The sequence below is a fragment of the Sturnira hondurensis genome, unplaced genomic scaffold, assembly GCF_014824575.4.
Source record: "Sturnira hondurensis isolate 20B ecotype Veracruz unplaced genomic scaffold, ASM1482457v3 Scaffold0001221, whole genome shotgun sequence".
NCBI classification, from domain to species: domain Eukaryota; kingdom Metazoa; phylum Chordata; class Mammalia; order Chiroptera; family Phyllostomidae; genus Sturnira; species Sturnira hondurensis.
Genome location: NW_028073852.1, coordinates 4023765 through 4050535, shown reverse-complemented (window position 1 = coordinate 4050535; position 26771 = coordinate 4023765). Strand labels below are relative to the sequence as shown.

The 26771-nt window shown below is 62.4% G+C and overlaps 1 protein-coding gene across 4 annotated transcripts; it reads left to right on the top strand.

Annotated features, from left to right (window-relative positions):
• Window positions 1–236: 236 nt before the first annotated feature.
• Window positions 237–26713, top strand: ITGB4 (integrin subunit beta 4). Of its 4 annotated transcripts, XM_037065426.1 has the most exons (41): window positions 237–671; window positions 3670–3758; window positions 5112–5194; window positions 5364–5465; window positions 5609–5813; window positions 6216–6312; window positions 6538–6709; window positions 7835–8098; window positions 8443–8532; window positions 8793–8912; window positions 9104–9268; window positions 9466–9542; window positions 10088–10290; window positions 12226–12329; window positions 12443–12541; window positions 12677–12806; window positions 13109–13231; window positions 13325–13431; window positions 14142–14175; window positions 14351–14542; window positions 14812–14915; window positions 15151–15209; window positions 15292–15315; window positions 15890–16038; window positions 16135–16314; window positions 16934–17082; window positions 19194–19398; window positions 20172–20329; window positions 20634–20814; window positions 20909–21046; window positions 21661–21843; window positions 21939–22070; window positions 23197–23427; window positions 23817–24047; window positions 24198–24356; window positions 24768–24917; window positions 25330–25518; window positions 25595–25750; window positions 25837–26001; window positions 26090–26194; window positions 26299–26713. In XM_037065426.1, the coding sequence occupies exons 2-41, from the start codon at window positions 3680–3682 to the stop codon at window positions 26436–26438; spliced, it is 5634 nt and encodes a 1877-aa protein (XP_036921321.1). In that variant the 5' UTR covers window positions 237–671; window positions 3670–3679; the 3' UTR covers window positions 26439–26713. The 4 variants fall into 4 exon arrangements, with proteins under 4 accessions (XP_036921321.1, XP_036921330.1, XP_036921339.1 ...); XM_037065435.1 differs by lacking the exon at window positions 24198–24356 and having other exon boundaries at window positions 239–671; XM_037065444.1 differs by lacking the exon at window positions 23197–23427 and having other exon boundaries at window positions 240–671.
• The last annotated feature ends 58 nt before the right edge of the window (window positions 26714–26771 follow it).

Here is a 26771-nt window from a genome sequence, read left to right as displayed (position 1 = left end):
TCCACTCACTCCCTGCTGGGTGGGTGCTGGCCTCTGACACTTATTATTCACAAGGTAAGGAGGGTTTCGAGCTTGTCAGGGACTTAGTCCTTTTCCTGATCGCGTTCTGGACGCGCATCTGGGTTGGGCGGGGTGGGGGAGCGGCCAGAGGGGACCCCGTGAATAGCCCTTTCTTGGCCCATCCCTCGCGCTGGCTCCGGCGGGAGGGAGGTGGTGCGCGCAGTCTTTGCCCTCGGGCAGTGCGGAGGCTCAGGGCCCCGGGTCTGGAGAACGGCGGACGGCGATCCAGGGCGGGGGCTAAGAGGCCACCCCTAGCTCCGGGCAGCCCGGCAACCGAGGCTGGAGTCCGGAGGGGTGGGGAGGCGCGGCGCCCGGGGCAGGACTGGAGCGAGAAGGGCGGCTCCTCCCCCGGCCCCGCCGCCGTCGGTCGGGTCGCTGGGCCGGGCGCCGCGGGAGCCGCAGCCTTTTCCGGGGGGCGGGCCCCGCTCCTGCCCCGACAGGTGCGCACCGCGTGCAGGAATGCGGCGGGCCTGACTCACCAGCGCCTCCTTCCTACCTGCCGCCGCCCCATAAAGCGGTCCCTCCCCTCCCCGCCACCGCCCTCGGGACAGTCCGGCTTTCCGCGCCTGCCGCCCAGCCGCCGAGCGGAGCCCAACGCGGGGAGGGCGGAGGTAGGTGCGGCCTCCGAACTCGCAGACGCGCGGGGGCGCGGGCGCAGGGCGGGAAGGCAGACGGGGGTCTCCGGGACGACAGATCTCGGGGGCCCATTCCGGGACCTGGGAGAGAGAAGGGAGTGCCCACGCCCGCCTGGGCCGCTGTGCAGGGGAGTGGGTTGGAAGGGCTGGCTGGCTGGCTGACTTTTGTTTCTCAGTTCTTCCCTTTCAGCTGCTGGCTCCCTCTGCCCATGCTGCCCAGGGCAGGTGCCAAGCCTGCCAGGGTGTGCTGGGGGGCAGCCGGGGCAGAGGAATGGGGGAGCTGCAGAAGCCTCTTGGCCATCAGACCTCTGACTAGGGGAAGGCCATGGGAGAGAGGCCCCGGTGTTGGGTGGGTGTGCAGGAGCCCTGGGCAGAAACCAGCAGGCCTCCTGGACTGGGCTGGGCCTGGCCCCTCCGGGTTTGCAAAGAAGGTAGAAGAAAAGACCCGGAGTAGAGGCCAAGGCCATCCATTCCTCTTGGCCTGGACAGGGTCTGCTGTGTGTGTCCTACCATCCTGCTGGGGTCTGGAGAGTCCCTGACTTTCCTCTCTCTCTCTCTCTCTCTCTCTTTTTTTAAAGATTTAACTTATCTTTAGGTGGGGGAAGGGAGGGAGAGAGAAAGGGAGAAAAACATGGATTAATTGCCTCTCACACACTTCCAGCTGGGAACCTGACCCACAACCCAGGCGTGGGCAAGTCTAGGAGTCACACCAGCCACCGGCAACCTTTCCATTTGCGGGACAATGCCCAATCCCCAAGCCACACCAACAAGGGCCCCTGAACTCTCCTCTTGGCCACACAATGCCTGCCCTCCCCACCAAGTTGACTCAGGACACCCTTCCTCCAGGAAGCTCTCCAGATCTCATCCAACAGCCCCAGGGGAGGCTGTGCCTACCACCATAACCTCCCACAGTGCCCGGTGTCCCACTTGCTGGGCCGCTGGGTGGCCCTCTGGCTGTGACTCTAGGTGGCTTCCTAAGGCAATAGCTGGGCTCCTCCTTCTCCCCTTAGGGCACTGCCACACCCTGAGCCTGAGGCTTGGGTATTAGTGGCAAGTTGTTCCTGCCCTCAACAGAGCTGGCAGTGAAGGCTGAGGGTCCCTATCCTGGGGGCTGAGGGGAAAGAGGTCTCCTGAGAGACAGCAGGGAGGGTGTGCCTGTCTCTTTGACCCTGGTTTCCACGAGGCCAGGAAATGGGAAAGTGTGAGGGGATGGAGCTGTGGAGGGCAGGTGCGGGGGCGCTAAGCTGCTAAGTGGGCCCGGTGGTGGGAGGGAGGGTGGGTGTGCACGAGCTCTGAGCCTCGGCCCCTGTGGTCTCAGCCTGTGTCCCTGCCCTGGCACATGCCTGGTGTGGATGGTCTGGGGGTGCTGCAGTGCGACACCTTTCAGGGTGGCCGTCACCTATTCCTGAGACCTGGCTGGTACAGGGAACGGCCCAGCAGCCCGGCGCGGCCCAGGGTGGCCTGGGGAGCAGCCACCGTTATTTTTAAAACTTGGTGAACGCCAGTCAAGTCAAAGAAACCACTGCTGAGTGCATCACTGGCCTCCCACCTGCCATTTTAGAGCCTCTGAACTAACGTGGAGGTTAAGTGGGGATTCTGGTGCAGGCTCCCCATCTGCTGGGTGTAGGCCGGGGAGCCCGCAACCTGTGCCTTGGTCCCTCACCCGGGAAATGGGGATAATGCAGCGTCCCCCCCATCCCCCTGGGCAGATCAGAAAGCTGCCAGGTACATGGAGTGCTGGCCTCGTGCCCGCTGTGTGCCCAGCCCATGGGCACGGCAGGGTGACTAAGAGCCCGAGGGGCCTCCAGTGCCCAAACCTGCATGTGTAACGGTGCCCCAGGGAGGCCTGAGCCCGAAGCCTGTGCTGTGCGGCGTGTGGGTGGGGTGCCTGTGGCCCAAGGCTGCAGGAAAGTCATTTCCCCAAGGAGCCCCACTTTGGCAGCCCAGGGCTCCCTCACCCCAGCTGGCTCCGCCTGTGACGGTGTTGGGGCAGTCAGTGGCCTCCTGGGGGCTACACATGCCATGGGGGGAGAGCGGCAGCGCCTTCCTGCCCCCCCCCACAGCCTTCCCAGCACTGTGGGGACCTCCGCCCTCCAGAGCCCCTATCCCACAAGCCCAGGGCTGAGGAAGGGTCCAGGGAGTGGGGGGCAGTGGGCATGGTGTGGTCTTATGTCACCGGGGGGCTGGGGGCCAGGCCCGCTGCTGCCCGTGGCTCTGCAGGACTGGTGGCTCTGGCCAGCCCCTTCTCTTTCCGAGGCAGCAGGCTGCCCATCTCTTAAAAGACCTCAGGTGCCAGGGCTGGCCCTGCAGGCTGCTGTTGAGAGGAGCTCCCGGGTAGCAGGCACAGGGCATGTGTGTGGAGGCAGGGGTACAGGTCGGGGTGCAGGCTGGTTCTGGGCTAACTTTTGAAAGGGTGAATGACTCAGGGGCCTTGAAAACTCAAGTGTGGGGCAGGCAGAGGTGGGCGCAGGACAGGGAACCCCACCACTGGTGGGCCAGGCAGTCACTGAAGAACCTGGCCAAGGAAAGCCCCAGGCGGAGGGAGGGGCCCCTCTCCTCTTGGCTGCGTCACCCTCCAGAGACGGTAAGTGGGCCAGGACGGGGAGGGGGCAGCAGGGTAGAGCCAAGCCCTCTAGAGAGGCCCCACCCCTGACTCTCGCCCACCGAGGTCCGGAAGGTTCAGGGCCCCAGCGCAGACACCTAGTGCTGGACAAGCTTGGAGCCCAGAGTCCTCCAAGGCAAGAGGGTGGGGACCTCCCTGGGCAGTGGGCAGGCCTGTGGGGCATCTAGCCAGTGCAGGGATGGGGCAGGGACCCCGGGCCCTGCCAACCCAGGCCGGATGGCCAGGAAGAGCACTGAAGCTCTCAGCACCTCCGGGCGCACACCTGTGCGATGGGAACAGCAGCACCCCCCCTGCTGAGCGCCCAAGGGGCCCCAGAGAGGGTCCTGTGTGCCAACTGTGGCTGTTGTGCAGGAGGAAGAGGATGGCGGGGCCGAGTGCCAGCCCATGGGCCAGGCTGCTGGTGGCAGCCCTGCTGATCACCAGCTTCTCCGGGGACAAGGGTGAGTCCACACCCCCCGCTGCACCCCTCTTGGTGGGCACTGCCCTCGAAAGAGGCCTCTCACAGGGTTTCTCACCCAGACACTCCCTCAGCCGTTCAACAAACCAACCACCGCACACGGTGAGGGCTGAGGGGCAGTGAGCATGAGCTGTGTAGCTTCAGAACACAAGGGGTGGGGGAGACTCGGTCTGGAAGAGAGAGGAGCTGCCCACTCAGAGGACAGAGGCCCTCACAGGATGTGCTGAGGCCTCAAATTTAGAGGAGAGACCAATGACTCATCACCTGCTCTCCGAGAGCCAGCACTCAACTGGTGGTTGGAGCCTGCCCCTACCCATGAAATGGGAAAGTGAGCCTGTGGGGAAGCCACACTGGTAAGGTGGAGTAAGCCAGGGGGCAATATGCACGCCACTGAGACTGGAACGCTGTAAGTCAGGCCTTCCCTGCCTCCCAGATCCATTGTTGTTTTTTAAATTTACTTCTTTTAGAAAGAGGGAAAAGGAGGGAAACATCAATGCGTGGCTGCCTCTTGTGCGCCCCCTACTGGGGACCTGACCAAACACCCACACTCGTGTCCTGACAGGGAATGCAACTGCACCTTTCGGTTCTCAGGCCAGCTCAGTCCACGGAGCCATGCCGGCCAGGCCACCTGAGCCATCATTAAACATTGACAGTGCGCCTTTGCCTGGGGCCCGGGAGACACCTGCTGTGCACACTGGATGCACACAGCAGACCCTTACTGTGCTTTTTTATTTTTAGAATGAGGGGAAAGGAAGGAGAAAGAGAGGGAGAGAAACATCAATGTGTGGTTGCCTCTCATGTGTCCCCCACTGGGGACCTGGCCTGCAACCCAGGCATGTGCCCTGACTGGGAATCGAACCGACAACCCTTTGCTTCACAGGCCCGCACTCAATCCACCAGCCAGGGCCCTTACTGTGCTTTTAACTGAATAGAACCAAAGGGAATCCCAGGGGTTTTACCTCATTCATTTACCAACAACCTACTATGTGCCAGGCCTTAGGCCAGGCAGTGGAGACACAGCAATAAGAAAATAGACACAGTCCCCTTTGTCCTGGGCGAGTGAGTGAGGGACATGGCCAGGATGTCCCCACCAGCAAATGGCCCAGCACATCTGTTTCAGCTCCTATCACCCTTTCCCCTGGAGTTGAGTGGAAAGTTCCAGGCTGGAGCCCCCGGGCTGCCCGTTCCTAGCTGTGCTGCCTGGGCAGCCCACGGCTCCCTGGCTAGTCTCCGTTGCCTCCCCCGTGCACTGGGAGGGACGCCCGCCTCCCAAGCACGGCTGCAGGTGGGGCTGAGGATCGGCTCAGCGGCCTGCCCGTTTCCTCCTCCCGTCCAGCCAACCACTGCAAGAAGGCCCAGGTGAAGACCTGTACTGAGTGCATCCGAGTGGGCAAGGACTGCGCCTACTGCACCGACGAGGTGAGCTGCTGCCCGCCAGCCGAGCCCAGGCCCCGTGCTCAGCTCAGCCTACTGCCAGGCGGGTCGGGGAGGACAGGCAAGGCTCAGGAAACTCAGGGGAAACAACGCCAGGGTTGGGACAGCCTGGGGACAGGCACTGCGCCCCCCGACCTCATCTCCTTCCTGCCAGACGTTCCTTGAACAGCGCTGCAACACCCAGGCTGAGCTGCTGGCTGCAGGCTGCCGGCTGGAGAGCGTGGTGGTCATGGAGAGCAGCTTCGAGATCACAGAGGTGCCCGGCGCAGGGGTCAAGGGAGCTGGGACCTCCGCGCTCCAGGCTGGCTCTGTAGGGGGGTCTCCTCTGTCCCCAGCTGGCCAGAGAGGCTCCCCACTGGAGTGACCCTCCAGCCAGCTGTCCCCCTCCCCTGGCTGCAGGAGACCGAGATCGACACCTCCCTGCATCGCAGCCAGGTGTCCCCCCAGGCGCTGCGGGTCCGCCTGCGGCCGGGTGAGGAGCAGCACTTTGAGCTGAAGGTGTTCGAGCCGCTGGAGAGCCCTGTGGACTTGTACATCCTCATGGACTTCTCCAACTCCATGTCCGACGATCTGAACAACCTCAAGCAGATGGGCGAGCACCTGGGTACAGCGGGGCCATTGTAGAGGGCGGGGGTGCAGGGGATAGGCAGGGGGCCTCACCCAGCTGGCCGCACACGTGCTCAGGAGGCCAGGGCTCAGGACAGCTGCACCCACCCCACGAGGAAGGACTGGACATCAGAACTGTCCCCAGAGCTCCCCACATTCTCAGGAGAGCGTCCTCAGGGTTTAGGGCTTCAGAGAAGGCCACCTTCTCCAATGTGCTCCATGCAGGGCTCTGGTCCCCCGAGTCCCATTTCCCTCACGTGTAAATGGGGACAAGGGCTATCGGGAGCATGCAGAGTGTCTCCGGAAGTCATTCTCCCTCTTTTTCCTGAGCAGCGCCAGCCCCCTGCGCTGGTGCAGGGTGCTGGGGCTCAGCCACCCTCTTTTTCCTGTCGACGTCCAGCCGAAGTCCTGAGGAGCCTCACCAGGGACTACACCATTGGGTTCGGCAAGTTCGTGGACAAAGTCAGTGTCCCTCAGACGGACATGAGGCCGGAGAAGTGAGTGACTGAGTGAGCAGGAGTCCTGGCCAAGCACCCTGCCTCCTCTCCACCCAGAGGGCTCCACCACCCGGGGAGCTCCACCACCTGGGGGCTCCACCACCTGGGGGCTCCACGCCCTCCCGCCGAAAGGAGCCAAGGGGGTGGCTCCCCAGAGAAGGTGGGCGTGGGAGAATGTGGGGCCTTCTTTCCCTAACTCTCTGTGCCTCTCTCGCCTCTGCCCAGGCTGAAGGAGCCCTGGCCCAACAGCGACCCCCCCTTCTCCTTCAAGAACGTCATCAGACTGACCCAAGATGTGGATGAGTTTCGGAATAAGCTGCAGGGAGAGAGGATCTCAGGCAACCTGGATGCCCCCGAAGGTGGTTTTGACGCCATCCTGCAGACGGCCGTGTGCACTGTGAGTGGCAGGGAGGGTCCTGCCGGCCTGGGAGAGGGCTGTGCTTCTCTGCGCACGCACTGGCCTGCTCTGGGGCCAGGCGGAGCCCCCTCAGTTCCCATCTGGGGTCACATGTGCCCGGAGCCGCGAACCCTCGGCCTGAACCAGCACAGCCTGCTTTTGCACTGGCCAGCAAGGCAGACGTGAGTCTCGGAGCTCGGGCATCTTCCGGGACCTGAGGCCAGCCTCCCACTCAATCTCCTCGCTAATGCCAGCCTTCGACGTGGGTGGGGAGCTGAAGGCACTTCCTTCTATGTGCACATCCGTGTGTTTCACTTTGAAAATAACATGCCCATGTAATGGGCGGTTTGGAAGAGAAAAAACAGAAATTTCCCCTGACCTCCCACCAGCACACAGGCAGCCGCTGATATCCCGCCAGCATATTTGGGTCCCTTGGCCTTAGTTTACAGGGCTGGAAGTGGTGCACTTCTAATGGAAACTTGCTTTTTTCCCCCACTCCATGCATTTTCTTTTTTGCCATACGGTTGTTATCATCGTCCCTCACATTACCTGACAAGGTGCCATGCACTGCTGTGCCCATTTTTTAAAGATTTTATGTATTTATTTTTAGAAAGAGGGGAAGGGAGGGAGAAGGAGAGAAACATCACTGTGTGGTTTCCTCTTGTGCCCCCCACTGGGGACCTGGCCCACAACCCAGGGCACATGCCCTGACTGGGAATCGAACTAGCAACCCGTTGGTTCACAGGCTGGCGCTCAGTCCACTGAGCTGCACCAGCCCCTGCTGTACCCATGTTAACTGGCCTTTTTCATTATTTAACGTTGCACAGGGACATTTTCCTAGGCAGCTGAAACATTCTTGAGGGCGGCTGCGACCTTGGGGGTCAGCCGGATGAACCTGGTTCAGGTCGTGCACGGTGCCCACTGTGTGCACAGACCTATACCCACTTCCCAGTCCCCGTCACTGATTTCTGTTTCCCACGTCATCACTCTGGTGCTGCTGGGCACGTACATCATTCCTGATCGTGGCACACTATTCATCCTGTGGCCTCTGTCATGCGTGACTCTGCAGCAAATGTCCCCAGCAGGCAGCCTGCTTGATGGACACCCCCTCCTTGCTCTCCCCAGAGGGACATCGGCTGGCGCCCGGACAGCACCCACCTGCTGGTGTTCTCCACCGAGTCGGCCTTCCACTACGAGGCTGACGGCGCCAACGTGCTGGCCGGCATCTTGAAGCGGAACGACGAGGAGTGCCATCTGGACTCCACGGGCACCTACACCCAGTACAAGATGCAGGACTACCCCTCCGTGCCCACCCTGGTGCGCCTGCTGGGCAAGCACAACATTATCCCCATCTTCGCCGTCACCAACTACTCCTACAGCTACTACGAGGTGTGTGGGGGGCGGCCTGGGGCCTCGGCGGGCGGGCACGGGTGAGGAGGGGGGTGGGGTGGGCGTCCATCCTCTCCCCCCCTTCATCCCTTACTTTCTCCCTCCCCCAAACTGTCAGCCCCTCCAGGATGTGCCCTGGTGGGACGGGGAAGGCATGGGCCCATCCCCCAACCCAGGTCCCAGACAGGTGGGGGCTAAGAGGGCAGACTCTGGAATACACCAGCAGGTCCCAGGCCTCAGCGCCCCCGTCTCGTGCGAGGGCGGGTAACCCTGAGCTGTGGCCTGGATCTGGCGAGACGGTGGTTGTCCCAGCTGAGCCCTGGGCCTGGCGCTCTCTCCTGCAGAAGCTGCACACGTATTTCCCCGTGTCCTCGCTGGGCGTGCTGCAGGAGGACTCATCCAACATTGTGGAACTGCTGCGGAAGGCCTTCGACGTGAGCGGCAGCACGGGCTCAAGCCCGAGTCCTTCCGGGGCAGGGGTGGGAGAGGGCCGAACGGGCATAGGGTGTCTCCGGTCTGGGCTGAGAAATAGGATAGGCCGGTGAGGAAGGGCCCTGAGGAGCCCACCGAGGGCTCTGCCACCTTGCCCCCCACGATGGCGCCAGTCCCCCACGCAGGTGGGGGTGGAGCGCAGCCAGGCCCGAGTGGGCGAGCCCAGGTGCCCCCAGACCACTGATCACTGGCCCTCCTTTAGAACATTCGCTCCAACCTGGACATCCGGGCCCTGGACATCCCCCGCGGCTTTCGGACCGAGGTCACAAGCAAGATCCCAAAGACGAAGTCTGGGTCCTTCCACATCCAACGAGGAGAAGTGGTGTGCTCCCAGGGGGGCCCGGGGCAGGGGGACATGCATTGTCATTGCTGATGTTCTGTGACTGTGCCCGGAGGGAGCACACTTTCGGCCCCGAGGAAGGGCAGGCAGGGAGCTGGGTATCTCAGGCACAGCTGCCTGGCCCCCACCGCATCTGGCCGGGCCTGCCTCGGCTGACAGTAGGGTCCCTGCAGGGCACCTACCAAGTTCAGCTCCAGGCCATCGAGGACATGAATGGGATGCATGTGTGCCAGCTGCCGGAAAATGACAAGAAGGGCAACATCCATCTGAAGCCCTCCTTCTCCGATGGCCTCAGGATGGACGCGGAAATCATCTGTGACCTGTGTTCCTGTGAGCTGGTACGAGGGGCGCGGCGCCCAGGGCGGGAGGGAGGAGCTGAGCCCACCGACCCTGGCCCCAAATTGTGAAGCAGGGCCTGCTGCGGCCACGTCTCCCTCTCCGGAGGTGCCCTGAGGGGCACAGGCAGCAGGCACATCGGGCAGGGGGCGCTTTTGCTCCCCCACCCACACACCCCACCTGCACATTCTCATTCTAGCAAAAAGAGGCGCAGTCACCTTACTGCAGCGGCCACGGGGACTTCATGTGCGGACACTGTGTGTGCTATGAGGGCTGGTGAGTGCAGGGCACCCAGGATGCCAGCGGGCCCCGCCCGACGCCAGGTCCCCACAGGTGCCTGGCTGGGAGAGGGGCACACCCAGTGGGTAGGTGGGTCCAGTCCAAAGCCCTCGGAAACGCATAGAGAGAGAGGATATATTCAGAGAGACACACAAGCACCAGGATCACGGGGGGTGGGGGGCCGGCAGGGCGTGGGGGCTGGGTATTGGGGGACAGGCACCGCAGGAGACTGGCTTTTCTCTCCAGAGCTTTTGTGCCTTTAGTCTTCTGAGCTGTGTGCACACATCGCCTCGTCAGAAATGGCTCATAAATAAAGGGCAGTGGGCCTTTGAAAGCTTCAAGTCACTGAACAAGTGTCTCATGAGGAAGGGGCCCAGGGGCGTGGTCCCCGGGGCTGAGGTTTGAGTCAGCTCAGCCACAGCTATCCGTTGGTCGGTGTGACTGAGTCCCCTGCGGCCCTCCCGGGGCCTCGGCCGGCTCACCTGTGTAGACAGTGGAAGCCTTGGCCCCGGCTGTGGGGAACTGACTGGCTCCGCCCCCAGGAGTGGCAAGACCTGCAGCTGCTCCACCGGCTCTCAGAGCGACACGGTTCCCTGCCTGCGGGAGGGAGAGGACAAGCCGTGTTCGGGCCGAGGCGAGTGCCAGTGTGGGCGCTGCGTGTGCTATGGGGACGGCCGCTACGAGGGTCACTTCTGCGAGTATGACAATTTCCAGTGTCCACGCACCTCCGGGGTCCTCTGCAACGGTGAGCTCAGCAACCCGGCGGCCCAGCCCCAGCCCTGCCTGCCCTCAGCCTTCCATCCCAACCCTGGCTGGGAGTCAGAACCCCCAAGCTCTGGCCCAGCCCTCCTCCAGGCTTCCAGAGCACCTCCCAGCCTGGACCTCTCTCCCTCTCTACGAACCTGATGCTCAAGGCCAGTGCAGCAACATCCCCCTGGTGTGTGGGGCCCTGACCTCCCTGTGGTCCTCCCATCTGTGCCCAGCCCCTCACTGTGCCCCCCCCACCTCATCATGATGGGTGGCTCCCAACTCAGCCGCAGTGGGTGCTGGTATGTGTCATGGCCATCTCTCAGAAGATGCCACGGGGCCAGCAGGTGTGGCCTGCAGTTACACATCCTCTGTGGCCCCACGGGGCCCAGTGCAGGGTGGCCAAGGCTATGTATACATACTCTAGCCAAAGCTTTGGAGCTGGGTGGAGTCCCAGAACCCAGACAGGTGCTGCATGGAAGCACTAAGTGGCTGAATGAAGGAAGATGAGTGAAAATCCAAGTCATCAAATACTTACCAAACCCCAAATGTACACCTGCCAAATGTCAAGCCCCTGCTTTTCTACCCTGTTGTCCATTCCTGCTCTGTCCAACCAGAGTGTGCTCAGAGAAACGAGAGGGGAACCCGGACGCCGGGGGAAGGCAGAGCCGGGAGACAGGAGGGGAGGCGAGGCCAGAGTGCAGGCGTTTGGCTCCCAGTCCAAGGCGGCTCCATGTCTGGTCTAGTCCAAACTCTTCCTTAAAGGACCAGAAGATAAATGTTCTTCAGCTTTGTGAGCTGTGTGGTCTCTGTCACAACTACTCAGCTCTGCCATTGTAAGAGAAAGCAGCTAGGCCCTGGCTGGTGTGGCTCAGTGGATGGAGTGCCAGCCTGCAAACGGAAAGGTCGCTGGTTCAATTCCCAGTCAGGGCACATGCCTGGGGTGTAGGCCAGGTCCCCAGTTGGAGGCGTGCGAGAGGCAACAGAGGCCTGTATCTCTCGCAGACTGCTGTTTCTCTACCTCCCTTCCCCTCTCTCTAAAAAGAAATACAACCTTTAAAAAAGGAAGTGGGGTGGGTGGAGAAAAAAAATAGAAAGCAGCTAAAGACAATACGTCAGATGAGTATAGCTGTGTTCCAATACAACTTTTGCAAAAAAAGTCATGGAAGCGGATTGGCTTACAGGCCACAGTCAATCAACCCTTCTTCCAGGCTAAGGATATTGGACTTTATCCTTTGGGCAAAAGAGAGTCATCCCAAGTTTTGGTTTCGTTTTCTAGTTCTCTGTATGCTGACCTTGTACCCAGACACCTTGCTCACCTCACGAAATCTGATCATTTATCTATACATTCTTCTTGATATTTTACAACACGTTCCTGATACTTGCAAGTAATGACAGTTTTATTTCTTACTTTCCAATACTCTGTGTTTCACTTCTTTTTCTTACCTTGTTGCATCGGCCAAGACTCATTAGTGTCTCTTGTGTTTTTTTTTTTTAAGAGAGGGAGAGAAATATCAATGTGTGGGTTACCTTTCACACGCCCCCTGCTGGAGACCTGTCCTGCAATCCAGGCATGGGCCCTGGGCTGGGAATCGAACCGGCTGGTGACCCTTCGGTTCACAGGCCTGCGCTCAATCCACTGAGCTACGCCAGCCAGGGCTCATTAGTGGTTCTTAAACAGGGGAGCCACACAATTGGATTTGTGTTTTGGGATGGTCACTCTAGCTGCACAGTGGAAAGAAGGAGGTGGGGTGGAGGGGAGAGGACAAAGGAAAGGTGACTCCAGGAAAGTGAGGAGGGGACGCTTTACCCCCTGCTGGAGACCTCCTCACTCTCGAGGCATGGCTCCCACAGGTCCTGTCCTCCCGGGCAGGTGGGCAGCCTGGACTGCAGGTGTGAGTGGGCTCTGCTCTCCCTCCCCTCCTCTCTGCAGACCGGGGACGCTGCTCCATGGGCCAGTGTGTGTGTGAGCCCGGCTGGACCGGCCCGAGCTGTGACTGTCCCCTCAGCAATGCCACCTGCATCGACAGCAACGGGGTAGGCCTGGGCGTGAGGCGGGCAGTGTGGGATGGCAGAGGGGCCCCAGTCAGGACCACCCACCCTCTCAGGCAGGGGTGGGGGTGCGGCTGGCTCACTGGCGCCTCCTACAGGGCATCTGTAATGGGCGTGGCCACTGCGAGTGTGGCCGATGCCACTGCAACCAGCACTCCCTCTACACAGACAGCATCTGCGAGATCAACTACTCGGCGGTGAGGCCAGGATCCCCCGGGGTGTGGGCACAGGGAGGGGTGGGCAGGAGGGGCTGCACCTGGCGCTGCAGGAGCAGGACAAGGGTGCGCAGTCAGAAGCCTGCCCAGCACAGGGTCCGCTGCCTCCCCCACCAGGTACGACTGGGGCTCTGCGAGGACCTGCGCTCCTGTGTGCAGTGCCAGGCCTGGGGCACGGGCGAGAAGAAGGGGCGCAAGTGTGAGGAGTGCCGCTTCAAGGTCAAGATGGTGGATGAGCTTCAGAAAGGTGCAGGGCCGGGCTGGGGATCTGGGTGCTGGGAGCCCAGGCAAGGGGACCTCTATGGGGTCCGGGGTGTCACTTATCTGGGCAGGAGGATAGAGCAGGACAGGGGGCTCGAAGCCTGAGTGGAGGAGGCAGGGGCACTGATTTGCAGACTTGGACGCTCCTGGTCAGGGCAAGGCCCCATCGCTGTGCCAGAGGACTGGCTTCATGCCCTGGGGTGGACAGGGTGGGCCCTAGAGCAGGGGACACCTCGGAGGGGCCCGGGCCTCCGGACGGGGCCCCCTGCTGACCACCTGCGGCTGCAGCGGAGGAGGTGGTGGAGTTCTGCTCCTTCCGGGACGAGGACGACGACTGCAACTACAGCTACACCGTGGAGGGTGATGGCAGCCCCGGGCCCAACAGCACGGTCCTGGTGCACAAGAAGAAGGGTGAGCTGGCGGGCAAGGCCCGGGGGGCGTGGCCCGTCAGACCCCGGGGCCAGGAATGAGCACGGCCTCCCTCCCCTTCCTCTCCCCCCACAGACTGCCCTCCCAGCTCCTTCTGGTGGCTCATCCCCCTGTTCATCTTCCTCCTGCTGCTCCTGGCACTGCTGCTGCTGCTCTGCTGGAAGTACTGTGCCTGCTGCAAGGTGACAGCCCCCCAGGGTCCTCGCAGGGGGCAGAGGCCAGATGAACTCACCCCAGTCCCTCGCCTTGGCCAACCCTGAGCAGCTGGCTGCCTGGGAGTGCCTGCCCCGGGGTCTGCCACACGCAAAGGGCCCGGGGAACCAACGGGGCAGGAAGGGCCTGCCCACCAGGAGCTGACAGTGTCCTTGGGGAGAGCAGACAGGAGGCAGCCATGGAGGACAGCACAGTCGGGGACACTGAATTGTAGGCAGGGAGGAAGCAGCACTGGAGTGACTTCCGGTGTGGCGGGGTGTCAGCGTGCATTAGGGAGAGGAGCTCTGCGGTCAGATGCATGTGATCGCTCAGGACTTCTGCAGCACCTCTCAGGGCCTTCGCTCTCCTCGCATGCATGGGGACACCCTGAGCCGGGGGGAGGGCGGGGGGCGGGTCAGTGCTTTCCAAATGGGTTTGACCCCAGACCCTTCCCAGAGGACCTCGCATGGCCAGGGGCCCATGGCACAGACCTGGGGAACCCTCTGTCCCCATCACCCTCCGCACACCCCTGTGCATCCCACCTCTAGGTCCCTGCACCGGTGTGGGGATGTCCTGGTGTCTGGGGGAGGCCCTGCAGCCCCTCGAGGCCATTTCGTTGGGTAGCAGTGGTGGCTGCAGGGGTTTATCTGGGCTGGGTGGCTATTCCAGTCCTCATCCCCACCCACCCCTTGTCCCCTAGGCCTGCCTGGCGCTTCTCCCTTGCTGCAACCGAGGTACGGGCCAATCGCCAGCAGGGGCGGTGGGGCTCTGACCACTCGGTGCCCCAGTGGGGGTGGAGGGGAAGTGAGGGGGAGCCTCGAACAGAGGAGGGAGGCCTAGGGTTCCACCGAAGGGCTGTGACTGTGAGGGCCTGGGGAGGGACCTCAGGCTGAAAACCCTGTCCCGAAGGTCACATGGTGGGCTTCAAGGAGGACCACTACATGCTGCGAGAAAACCTGATGGCCTCGGACCACCTGGACACGCCCATGCTGCGCAGTGGGAACTTCAAGGGGATCGACAGGGTCCGCTGGAAGGTCACCAACAACGTGCAGCGGCCCGGCTTTGCCACCCACACTGCCAGCACCAACCCCACGGAGCTGGGTGAGGGCAGGGCTGGGTGCCGAGGCTCTCGGTGGCGCCCTGGGAACCTGGGGCACATCCCTGCTGTTCCCAGGCGTGGGGTCACCTCGTTCTGTTTCCTCCGGGTGTTGGGCGCGGGCACAGCCTGGCACCTCCTCCCTTCCTGATAGAGCCACAGCCCTCAGGCCCCCAGCCAACCAGGGCCCCCACCCCAGAGTAGCTTCTGGAGGTGGCTTCTGCAGTGCCCACCGTGCAAGAGGCTAACCACCCATACCCCTGCCTGGCCCTAGTGCCCTACGGGCTGTCCCTGCGCCTCGCCCGCCTTTGCACCGAGAACCTGCTGAAGCCCGAAACTCGAGAGTGTGACCAGCTGCGCCAGGAGGTGGAGGAGAACGTAAGACAGGCGGCTTCCCGGGGCGTGGGCATGAGCCAGGGTGTGGGGAAGCCACAGGGGAACAGCCATGGAGCCTAGATGTGTTCCTGGTGTGGTGGTCACCCTGGGGTCCCCTTGAATGTTTCCTCAAGGGGACGAGGCTCCTAGTCAGCCTGAGAAGTCCCCTGGGCCTGGGTGGCTCTGGCTCGAGGCCCACCCAGGGCCCCAGCCTCATGGCTCCCCCCTTGCCTGGCAGCTGAACGAGGTGTACAGACAGATCCCAGGCTCGCACAAGCTCCAGCAGACTAAGTTCCGGTGGGTCCTGGGTGCCGGGGGTTGGGTGGGGGAACTGCCCCAGGGACCCTCTGGCTCACGGTCCCTGCTTTGTCCCCCACAGGCAGCAGCCCAACGCCGGGAAGAAGTGAGTTGACATGGCGGGACAGCCCCACCCACCTGCCCCGTCTGCCCCCTGCTCCCCACCCTGCTCCACTTTCATCGCATAGGAAGGGAAGGTCATGTGTGTCTGTCAGGGGTTAGGACCTTCATTCCAGAAACCCTGATGGGAAGCCTTCGCTACGAGCCAGCCCTGACACACAGGCAGGCCGCAGGGAACCAAAGGGACCAGGGTGGCCGGTGCCAACCAAGGCTAAGAGAGGTCACGTCACTTGCCCAAGGTTACCTGGCTATTAAGAGATAGGGCAGGGATTTGAACCCAGGCTTTGGCGCCTGCACCCTGAGCATCTGCAGCCTTGTACCTCCTGGGCGGGAGCGGCCTCATCTCACAGATGAGGCCCAGAGGCCCCTCGGCGGAGGCTGCGGGGTGAGCCAGGGCGGGGAGCGGGGGGCCAGCATGCGCCCCCGTGACTGTTGGGTCCTGAAGAACCTGACCTTCTTTTGCTGCCCCGTATCTTGTGCCTCGGTGGGGAGAGGACAGGCAGGAGGCCTGCGCAGGGACAAGTGCCAGACCAACACCTTCCTCCCTGCCCCGCCCCCAGGCAGGACCACACCATTGTGGACACGGTGCTGATGGCGCCCCGCTCCGCCAAGCAGTCCCTGCTGAAGCTGACGGAGAAGCACGTGGCCCAGGGGGCCTTCCATGAGCTCAAGGTGGCCCCCGGATACTACACCCTCACTGCGGACCAGGGTGAGTAGGCAGGCTCCCCCAGCGGCCCCCTGCCACCGCCATGCCCGGGGGAGGGGTCCCTGTCCCACATCTGACCACCCCCCAACACTCACCCAGATGCCCGGGGCATGGTGGAGTTCCAGGAGGGCGTGGAGCTGGTGGACGTCCGCGTGCCCCTCTTTATCCGGCCCGAGGACGACGACCAGAAGCAGCTGATGCTGGAGGCCATCAATGTGCCCGTGGGCACTGCCACCCTCGGCCGCCGCCTGGTAAACATCACCGTCATCAAGGAGCAAGGTCAGTCAGGGAGCGGGGAGCCAGGGGCAAAAAGGGGGGCCCGGGGCCCCTTGTGTTTGAGTGGAAGGGAGGCCTGGCTATGTGGCCTAGCAGGTCACTTAACCTCTGTGAGCCTTGGTCTCACCATCTGTAAAATGGACCACAGGCTCTCATACAGGGTTTGCGCTGGGCGCAGTGCACAGCAAGCTATCATAATCACAGGGTGCTGGTCCTCCGGTGCCAACCACAACCCCCCACCCCGTTCTCTCCCTTATGGCCTTTGCCTGAGGGAACTGAATGGGCCTGCCTAGGACGCCAGGACCCCAGAGCAGGGAGGGGCTGGTCTTCGTTCTGCCCAAGCTGACCTAGGGCTGGGTGACACGTTGCCCCGCCGACAGCCAAGTCACCTTCCCTACCTGCTCCACGGACTCAGGGCCTCACCTCTGGTTGTGCCCCCACCTGGCCTCCTTTCTCAGCCCTGACCCTTCAGACCCCTCAACTTTTTCTGGAAAACTTTTCCATCCCCTTCCTCTGTCCTCCCCAGAGAGTGGTGGGGGCAAGGGTGGCAGGCAGACTTGGGGGGGTCTGGGCTTGGCTGGGCCAGAGGGAGGGCCCTCTGACCATCCCAGGTCCCTTGCAGCCACCGGGATTGTGTCCTTCGAGCAGTCTGAGTACTTGGTCAGTGGTGGGGAGCCAGTGGCCCGCATCCCCGTTGTCCGGCGCATCCTGGACAACGGCAAGTCCCAGGTCACCTACCGCACACAGGACAACACGGCACAGGCCAAACGGGTAAGGCCCCGACGCGGCATTGCAGACACGTCCCAGGGGCCGGGTGGGAGCAAGGCATGGCAGCTGCCTGGGTCCAGGGGGCGAGGTGGCCCTGGCTGGCCTCCCACAAACATGCCCGCCTGCTCCTGCCACCTCACAGCAGCGGCGTGTGACTCACCGGAAGTGCGGGTGATGCTCTGCCAGAGACGGAGGCCAGGGACATGTCCAGATCATTGGTGTCCCCTTCCTAACAAACCCTTCATAGAGAAATGGACTCCCCACCTGCCCCAGGCCAGGAGCTTTGGGCTTCTGGAAATGAGGTCACAGCCCTCCTGTCCCTCGGCAGACCATCCCCCAGGGCTGTCACTGCCCGGTGAGCCCTTCGGGGGCCAACCCTCCTGAGTGCCCTTCGGGGCAGCCTGTGACATGCGTGGGCCCCCATCCCCTTGATCACTGGGCCCCGGTGTTGGCAGTGCTGGCGGTGGGGGGGGGGGTGTGCAGCCAGGCCCAGGTGATGGATGTGCTTGGTTTGGCTGACAAGACTTGTTTGTTTTCCTGAGTTCATTACCAACGTTTAAAATCTAAAAATATTCCAATCAAAAATCAAATCCAAAAGCAGTAAAATCCAGCCGCCCTGGGCCCCCAGGCCCGCTCAGTAAACGCAGGGGAACTCGCACTCAGCAGGCCCAGCGGCCCGGCCGCACGCGAACCATCTCTTTACTGGTGGGAACGGCCTTCCTTACCAGCTCAACGCCCCCAGTAGAAGCTCCAAAGAAGTTATATGTCTGGAAATTTCACAGAACAGGCCATGATGTACAAGAGATTCTGGCTACTCTGTTAGGCTTTTTATAAAAAATGCTTTGGTATGTAGCAACTTTTTAAAAACCTTTTTATTACTTCCCAACTTTTTATTCTGAAAAACTTCAAACCTACTAAAAAATGAACAAATTAATAAAATCAGCACCTGTTCACCCTTTTGCAGAGACCCACCAGTTAACATTTGTGTTCTCTCTCTCTGTGGAGACCTAGGTTCACGTGTGTGGTACAGACACAGGTGTGTCCGTAGTTCTGTGCCTCCGTCTCCATGACTGTGGACACACAGGGAGAGAAAGTCGTCCGTTCAGTTCTGTTTGTTGAATTCTCCAAAGCTGTAGACTTCACGGAGACCCGAAGCAGCTCTGCAGGCACCTGCTAAGAATAAGGTCGTTCTGCAAGAGCGACACAATGAGCCCACAGGACGCTGGTGCCCGGGAGTCAGTCCGTACTCAGAGCCCCCAGGGCTCGCTTGTCCCGGTGCACCCTTGCCTGCTCTTTCCCCAGGCCAGCAACCAAAACCCCGGCATGCACTTTGCTGCCATGTGTCTTCAGGCTCCTTTGATTTAGAGGGATTCCCCAGCCTTGTCTTTCGTGACTTTGACATCTTTGATATGCCTCCTCCCACAGCCCACGTCAGTTGTGTTGCAGGTGACTCCTGCTATTTTTTTTGCACTTGCTGTATCAGTTTCTAGGGGTTGTAGCACTTGAATTTGCCAGGTGTGCCCCGTGGGCCTGACTAGCTGCGCTTGGAATTAAAATGTTGGTTTAGCGCGCCGCCTAGTGGTCACACGTGAGGATTGCCCCCCATTTCAATTGATTTGCCGTGGGCCGATGGGACACTTAGGAAAGCTCTGGGGTATGGAAGGCAGTACGTGGGAGCTGCTGATGGAGCCACCCCGCTTGGGAGGCAGGACCTGGAGGCCAGCAGGATCCTAGATTTCAGAGCCGAAGTGGGAGGACCCGAAAGTCCTAGCTCCTCCAGGACGAGAGCCTGCCTCTGTGGGGATCTCCGGATCTGCCACGCATCCCTGCCTCTCACTAGGCCTTGGTCAAATCCAGGTTCCGCCACAACCACCTGTGTGGACTTGGGCACGCGTCTGCACCTCTGGGTGCCTCAGTTCCTCACCTGTAAAAATGGGACCATAATATCTCTGCCTCGCACCACTGCAATTTGCCTCACGTGTAAAGGGATGCAGAGGAGGTGCCACATGAACTTGAACCATTCTGCGTCCACGTGGCACAGTAAGAGATGGCCTCCAGTATCCACGAGGCTGGGGCAGAGCGTGGGGCCCGGTCTGACCCCTTCCCTCTCCCAGGACTACGTCCCCACGGAGGGTGAGCTGCTCTTCCAGCCTGGGGAGGCCTGGAAGGAGATCCAGGTGAAGCTCCTGGATCTGCAAGAGATGGACTCCCTCCTGAGGGGCCACCAGGTCCGCCGCTTCCACATCCAACTCAGCAACCCCAAGTTTGGGGCCCGCCTGGGCCAGCCCCACTCAGCCACTGTCATCATCGGAGACCGAGGTGGGCAGAGCCTGGGCTCAGCTTAAGCAGGAGGGGAGGCAAGGCTGGGGCCCTCTCAACGAAGGCTGGCAATCTTATCGAATAAAAATAAGGACGCCCAGTTAGAGGCCCACTCAGATAAGATCTGCCGTGTAAGTAAGGCTCGTGCAATGTTTGGGATGTTTATTCGAAATCCCAATTTGTTCAAGCGTCCTGCATTTTATCTGGCACCCCTACTCTCGGCCAGAGAGGGTGGGGCCACATGGCCGCCGGCCTGGTGTGGGTGCCATGGATCCCACCACAGGCCAACCGAGCTGTTTGACTTCTGACTCAGTTTCAATGAAAATGTAGTTGTTTGCAGCAGGGGAGGGGTGAGACGGTTAGTTCTGATGGGTCCTTAGCCTCCAGTCTGTGAGGAGGCTTGTGAGGAAACGGGAGAGGTGGGGGCGGGTGGGGGGGGGAAATTCTTGGGAGGAGGGTAAATGGGGTGGGGAGAGAGAGCAAATGTCTGCATGCGGAACATTACCGTGGCTGCCAAGGGGAAAAAACAGGCAGACCATCCTCCTCCTCATTCCTCCTGAGACCCTCCTGGGCTCTCGGAACGTGGCAGGACACCTCCGAAGCACCAAGGAGGGGGCCATCAGGGAGGGGCTGGGCCAGGCTGGTGTCGGTTGATTGCAGTGGGCTGTTTCACTGGGCCTCCTGCGCCCCCTGGTGGTGACAGTGGGTTCCTGCCCCCCCCCCCAAAAGCGAGTTGTCTGAGCGGCTGCCCCTGCCGACTTCTCCCACTACAGATGACCTGGAGCAGGACTTCAAGGGCCAGACCCTGTCAAGGCTTCCAGGCCCTCACAGTGACCTGGGTGCCCCACAGAACCCCAATGCCAAAGCTGCGGGGTCCCGGAAGATCCACTTCAACTGGCTGCCCCCTTCTGGCACACCGACAGGGTACAGGGTAAGATGGTGGAGGGGGGGGTGCAAGGCGGGAGGTGGATGTTGAGGCCTAGCAACCACTGTGGAGGTGGCTCCCCAAGGCCAGAGGACCCTGAGGAAGAGCAGGGGGCCCAGCTGGCCACAGCGGCGGAGCCTGAGTGGACAGGGAATGCCCACCCTTGCCCAGGATGCTTTTCTGAGTTCATTGCCCCTCCAGACCCTTGTTGTATCATCAGTGCAAAGGGGACAACAGGGCAGGCCGACGGAAGAACACGCAGCCCTGGCACTCGCTGTCCCCCACTGACCAGCCCCTCCCCGGCGAGCAGGTGAAGTACTGGATCCAGGGCGACTCAGAGGCCGAAGCCCACCTGCTGGACAGCAAGGTGCCCTCGGTGGAGCTCACCAACTTGTACCCATACTGCGACTATGAGATGAAGGTGTGCGCCTACGGAGCTCAGGGCGAGGGCCCCTACAGCCCCCTGGTGTCCTGCCGCACCCACCAGGAAGGTGAGGCTCGTGGCCATCTGCCACCCCCACCCCCCAGAACCCCGCTCTCTCTCTGGCACTGATGGCTCTTTTCCCGCCCCGCCCTGCTCCCCAGTACCCAGTGAGCCAGGACGCCTGGCTTTCAACGTCGTCTCCTCCACTGTGACCCAGCTGAGCTGGGCCGAGCCCGCCGAGACCAACGGCGAGATCACGGCCTACGAGGTCTGCTACGGCCTGGTCAACGAGGACAACCGTAAGTGCCTGGGCCCTGCCTCCTGCCCCCAGGGGTGGCAGCTGTGGAAGGGGAGGCAGCAGAGGTCAGGAGGGAGGCCACAGTGCCCAGCTCAGTGGGCAAGCCCCTCCGTCTTCTTGTCTGAGGCATTAGGCTTGAGGTCAAGTTGAGGTCAGATTGCATTTCAAGGTCAGGCCCAGAAGCTCCCAGGGCTGGAGGGGCCAGCTGGCCGGAGGTTAGAAGTGGACAGGGAGTCACAGGTAGGGATGCCTTCCCACAGAGGCAACTGAGTGGCTCATTTTTACACCATTCTCTCAGGGCCAGAGTAGAGTCAGCAGATTTAGCAAATAAAAACAGGACACCCTGAATCTCAGATTTCCAGATGACAGTGGGCCAACTCAAGTCTAGTCCCAACTCGGCCGCTTCACTCAGTGACCAGCCCTTTGGAGAGTTGGTGACGCTTCTCTAAACTGGCCAGGCCCAGGTTCTCTGGGCTGCAGGAGTTTGGCAGCTGCTTGCTCCCTGCCTTGCTCCCTGAGCCCCCCGGGTGATGTTCAGGTCCTGCGGTGGCAGAGGCGGGGCCAGGGCCAGGCTGGGTGCTGGGTGACCCCTCTGAAGCGCTCTCCCTGGCCCAGGACCCATCGGGCCCATGAAGAAGGTGCTGGTGGACAGCCCCAAGAAGCGGATGCTGCTCATTGAGAACCTGAGGGAGTCCCAGCCCTACCGCTACACCGTGAAGGCACGCAACGGGGCAGGCTGGGGGCCCGAGCGGGAGGCCATCATCAACCTGGCCACCCAGCCCAAGCGGCCCATGTCCAGTGAGTGCCAGGCAGGGAGGCTTGGGGTAGACGGCGGTGGGGGGGGACAGGAGGCCCAGGTCAGGGCTGTGGCTCACCCTCTCCCTCCCCTGCAGTCCCCATCATCCCCGACATCCCCATTGTGGACGCCCAGAGTGGGGGAGACTATGAAAGCTTCCTCATGTACAGTGACGATGTGCTCCGCTCCCCGGCTGGCAGCCAGAGGCCCAGTGTCTCCGACGACACAGGTGAGAAGGCTGGGACCCCGGAGGGTTAGTGGGGGGTCCTGCGTCGAGGGTGGGGCTGTCACTGGTGTCCAGAGGACAGGGGGTCCAGTGACTACTGGGCATAAATGTCAAAACTGAAAATGCTCTCTCAGGCCCAGACAAGTGCTGGCAGTATGGCAGACACAGAGGGGACAAAGCCGGCAAGGCACACACACAACTGTGCACACACCTGACGGGGAGATGCACGTGTGCGGGGGGGCGGGGGTGCAGACCCTCACAGGCTCGTGCCCATGGTGCTGCGTGGAGGCGCAGCTTGGCCACCGAAAGGCTCGCCAGCTGAGGCACAAAGGCAGGCCACTCAGGACAGGGCTCTGTAAGGGGAGGGGCCTGGCCCAGGCGCCCCAAAGCAGCGCCTTGCCCTGAGAACCCACAGAGAGCCCTCAGCTGGGACTCCTGGCTCCGCAGTTTTGGCCTCCAGCTCCGCTGTGGGAGCTCAGCTGAGTCACTTACCCTTGTTGTGCCTCAGTTTCCTGATCTGTAGAATGAGGTGCCAGTCACACGCAGCCCAGGGTGAAAACCCTCTTGGGTCTGTCTCTTCCCTCAGTCGGGTCCGTGCATCTGACCTGGTACTTGGCCCAACAGGGGCTGACCTCGGGCCTGAGGGACCTGAGCCTGGGGGTCTTGAGAGGTTTCAGGGGCTTCGGTAAAGAGGCGCTGGTGTGACTCGGGTGGCCCAGCTCAGCTGCTACTGAAACTGCCTGTGAACGAACACTGTGGCTACTGGACCTCTCCCTGGGAGGCCAGCAAGGAGCAGATCGCTGTCCCCTCCCCAATACAGACAGGAAACAGGCTCAGAGCAGGGAGCCCTCACCGCTGGCCACAAAGCCAGGGCTACCCGCGTGGTCTCGGGCTGGTCCGGGGTTTTTCCTCACCAGCGGCCAGCGGGAGAGCTCTTCCGCGCGTGGACTGCGGTCCCGCCTGTCGCCCAGCTCTGGGTCCCTGCAGTGCACCTTCTCCACCCCACCTGGATCCCAAAGAGCCCGAGGACCGCTCACGTCGCGGCGTCGCCGCTCCCCGCGCGGCCGGGATCCCCCCGCAGCCTCCCGCGCCCACCGGCGGTGCCAACGCGCCCTTCGTTGTTCCCAAGGCGCCAGCTGGAAGTTCGAGCCCCTGCTGGGGGAGGAGCTGGACCTGCGGCGCGTCACGTGGCGGCTGCCCCCGGAGCTCATCCCGCGCCTGTCGGCCAGCAGCGGGCGCTCCTCCGACGCCGCCGAGCCGCCCCGCGGGCCCCCGGACGACGGCGCCGAGGGGGGCACGGGGGCCGCAGTAGGGGAGGGCGGCAGCTCGGCTCGCAGCGCCACGCCGGGGCCCCCCGGAGGTGACCGGCCCTGCCCGGCACGCCCCGACCCTGCACCCACCTAGGCTCACCGGTTTGCTGCCTCAGGGACCCAGCCTGCGCTCGCTGGCGCCAGGCTGCCCAGCCAAGCCCCCTGCCCTACCAGGGGCTGAGCGATGGCATGGAGCCAAAGGACCCCCCAGGACAGGCGCTTGGGCTCTCCCCAAAGCAGGGCTGACCATGTCTAGTGGCAGAGGATGTGGGTTGCAGAGTCTGTGTCCCCTTGTACTCCTCCAGGGACATGGGGCCTCTGTCCCTGTGGGTCAAGGGAGGCTGTATTGTATTTATGCCAAAGGGTAGGTAACCCCGGAATTCCCAAGGCCCCAAGATCTGGTGCTGGCCTGTCCAAGTGACCCTGCTCTCCCCCGCAGATCACCTGGTAAATGGGCGGATGGACTTTGCCTTCCCCGGCAGTGCCAACTCCCTGCACAGGATGACCACGGCCAATGCCACCTATGGCACCCACCTGAGCCCGTACCTGTCTCACCGAGTGCTCAGCACGTCCTCCACTCTCACGAGGGACTACCACTCGCTGACCCGCACGGACCACTCTGGCACGCTGCCCAGGGACTACTCCACCCTCACGTCCTTGTCCTCAAACAGTGAGTGCCCGCCCCCACCCCTGCCTCCCCTTCCCGCCCCCGCCGCTCTCTTCCAGCTCCTGGTGGCCGGGCTGCAGCCTGCTGTCCTCCAGCCTATCCTCCAGTGCACACCCACTTCCTGCCCCTCATGCCTGTCTCGTCCCACCCTAGGCCTCCCTCCCATCTGTGAGGACGGGAGGAGCAGGCTTCCGCTGTCCTGGTCTTTGGGGTCCTGGAGTCGGGCTCAGAGGAAGGGGGTGCCCCCCTCCAGGGACTCTCCAGATTCTATAATCCTGGCTGGGCAGCCAGCAGCGCCCTCTTGGGGCCCAGGTAGTACAGGGTGGCCATCCTGCCTGTCAGCTGCCCTGCTCCATCTGTCATCCACAGTCCATTCCAGTCACCGCCCATGACACCGCCTTCCCCTCCATTCCATCCACGTCTGTGCTGATGCCTAACAGCCTCTGCCTTCCCGGGGGTGCTGGGCTGGGACTGGGGTGGGGGCCACGCCGGCTGAGGGGTGGGCTCCTGGCCAAGAGGGTGCTCCCTTGGCTCAGGCGGGGCCCACATACACACCCTGTGGACTGCGGGAGGTGCTGCGTGGCCTGGACAGGCTGCTGCAGGGTGAGTGAGCCACCTGGCCAGCAGTCGGCGGAGATGCCGAACTGTGGGGAGGTCAGGGGTTGAACCAGCACGCCCCCCGGGGACCCCCCACCCAGGCTGCCTGTGGCTTCCCGTCTCCAGGCTCCCGCTTGGCTGCCGGTGTGCCCAACACACCCACCCGCCTGGTGTTCTCAGCCCTGGGGCCCACGTCTCTGAAAGTGAGCTGGCAGGAGCCGCAGTGTGAGCAGGCTCTGCAGGGCTACAGTGTGGAGTACCAGCTGCTGACCGGCGGTGAGACCCCGCCGCAGGGACGCACCCCGCCTTTCCCAGAGGGCCTCACTGCCCCGGCCCCTCCTCCCCTCCCTTGGAAGACTCTCTGGGTTATTCCCCATGCAGCCTCACTGGCCTCAGGACCCGGGGCCTCTGCTGGCCTAGGAGAGACCTCTGCGGGAATTGGGAGGTGGCACTTCTCTGGGCAGACATGCTCAGTGGCAGGACCTGGGCCCATCCATAGCCAGAATATTGGTGGGACATCAGGCCCCACTCATGCCATGTATGGTGCGCAGCCTGAAACCGTACCACACTAGGCTGACGCCAAACCACAGCCCACCCTGGGTGGGTGATGCCCAGGTGTTTGGTGGAAGCCATGGGAAGGGTCAGGGCAGGAGCAGAAATCAAGTCACCCCCCACGCTCCCCCTGCAGGCGAACTGCACCAGCTCAGCATCCCCAGCCCCAGCCAGACGTCCGTGGTGGTGGAGGACCTGCTGCCCAACCACTCCTACGCATTCCGCGTGAGGGCGCGGAGCCAGGGCGGCTGGGGCCCAGAGCGAGAGGGTGTCATCACCATCGAGTCGCAGGTGCACCCTCAGAGCCCACTCTGCCCCCTGCCAGGTGAGTTGCCCCCCACCCCGCCCCCACGGCTTCCCCCACCACCCACACCCTGACCCTCTCCCTCTGCCGCCCCCAGGCTCCGCCTTCACTTTGAGCACACCTAGTGCTCCGGGCCCACTGGTGTTCACCGCCCTGAGCCCAGATTCCCTGCAGCTGAGCTGGGAGCGGCCTCGCAGGCCTGATGGGGACATCCTGGGCTACCTGGTGACCTGCGAGATGGCCCACGGAGGAGGTACTGCCCGCCCCAGGGTCAGGGGTGGTGGCCAGGGGAAGAGTGGAGGCGGAGCCACAGGGGCTGAAAGCATCTTCCCCGCCCAGAGCCCGCCACCACGTTCCTGGTGGACGGTGACAGCCCTGAGAGTAGGCTGACGGTGCCTGGCCTCAGCGAGAACGTGCCCTACAAGTTCAAGGTGCAGGCCAAGACCACCCAAGGCTTTGGGCCAGAGCGTGAGGGTATCATCACCATTGAGTCCCAGGATGGAGGTAGGGCACCTGCCCCTTCACTACCCACCCCCTTCTCTGGCCACGCCTTCTACCACCACCACCTGAGTGGCTTCTCTGCCCTCTCTAGGTCCCTTCCCACAGCTGGGCAGCCACTCGGGGCTCTACCACCCACTGGCAGGCGAGTACAGCAGCATCACCACCCACACCAACACCACCGAGCCCTTCCTCCTGGGTGAGTAGCTGGGCGGGGGCTCCTGGATCCCCTGGGGGAGCATGAGGCTACCAAGGAAGAGGGCAAGGACCCAGAGAGGGTCCTCTAACACTCCTCCCCTGCAGATGGACTAACCCTGGGGTCCCAGCGCCTGGAAGCAGGTGGCTCCCTCACCCAGCATGTGACCCAGGAGTTTGTGAGCCGCACGCTGACCACCAGCGGGACCCTCAGCAGCCAGGTGGACCAGCAGTTCTTCCAGACCTGAGCTCCCCACCCCTGCCCAGCTCTGTCCAGGACCTGGGCCCCCACTGCCTGCTCCCCTCGCCTCAGCCACACCATTCTTGGACCCCTGGTGGCCCCATCCACCTGCATGCTGATCACAGGGCCAGTGCCTCGGGGGGCAGACATCCTCTGGGAGGCATGAAGGGGACCTTCTGGTTGCCCGTCCACCCTACCCAAGCACGTCTGTAACCACAGAGCTGGGACCAGCATGACAAGGACCCAGCTTTGTTTCACACTTAATACAAGATTTTGCTACCGCTTGGCCCCACCCTGTCCGTTCTTCCGGGGCTGCCCAGGGCAGGGAGCAGTTCTGGCC

Coding starts and splice junctions, on each gene's coding strand:
- ITGB4 (XM_037065426.1), top strand. CDS start 3,680: ATGGCGGGGCCGAGTGCCAGCCCATGGGCCAGGCTGCTGGTGGCAGCC. Junction 23,428..23,816: donor CACGCCGGGGCCCCCCGGAG/GTGACCGGCCCT, acceptor TCTCCCCCGCAG/ATCACCTGGTAAATGGGCGG. Junction 26,195..26,298: donor CACCGAGCCCTTCCTCCTGG/GTGAGTAGCTGG, acceptor CCTCCCCTGCAG/ATGGACTAACCCTGGGGTCC.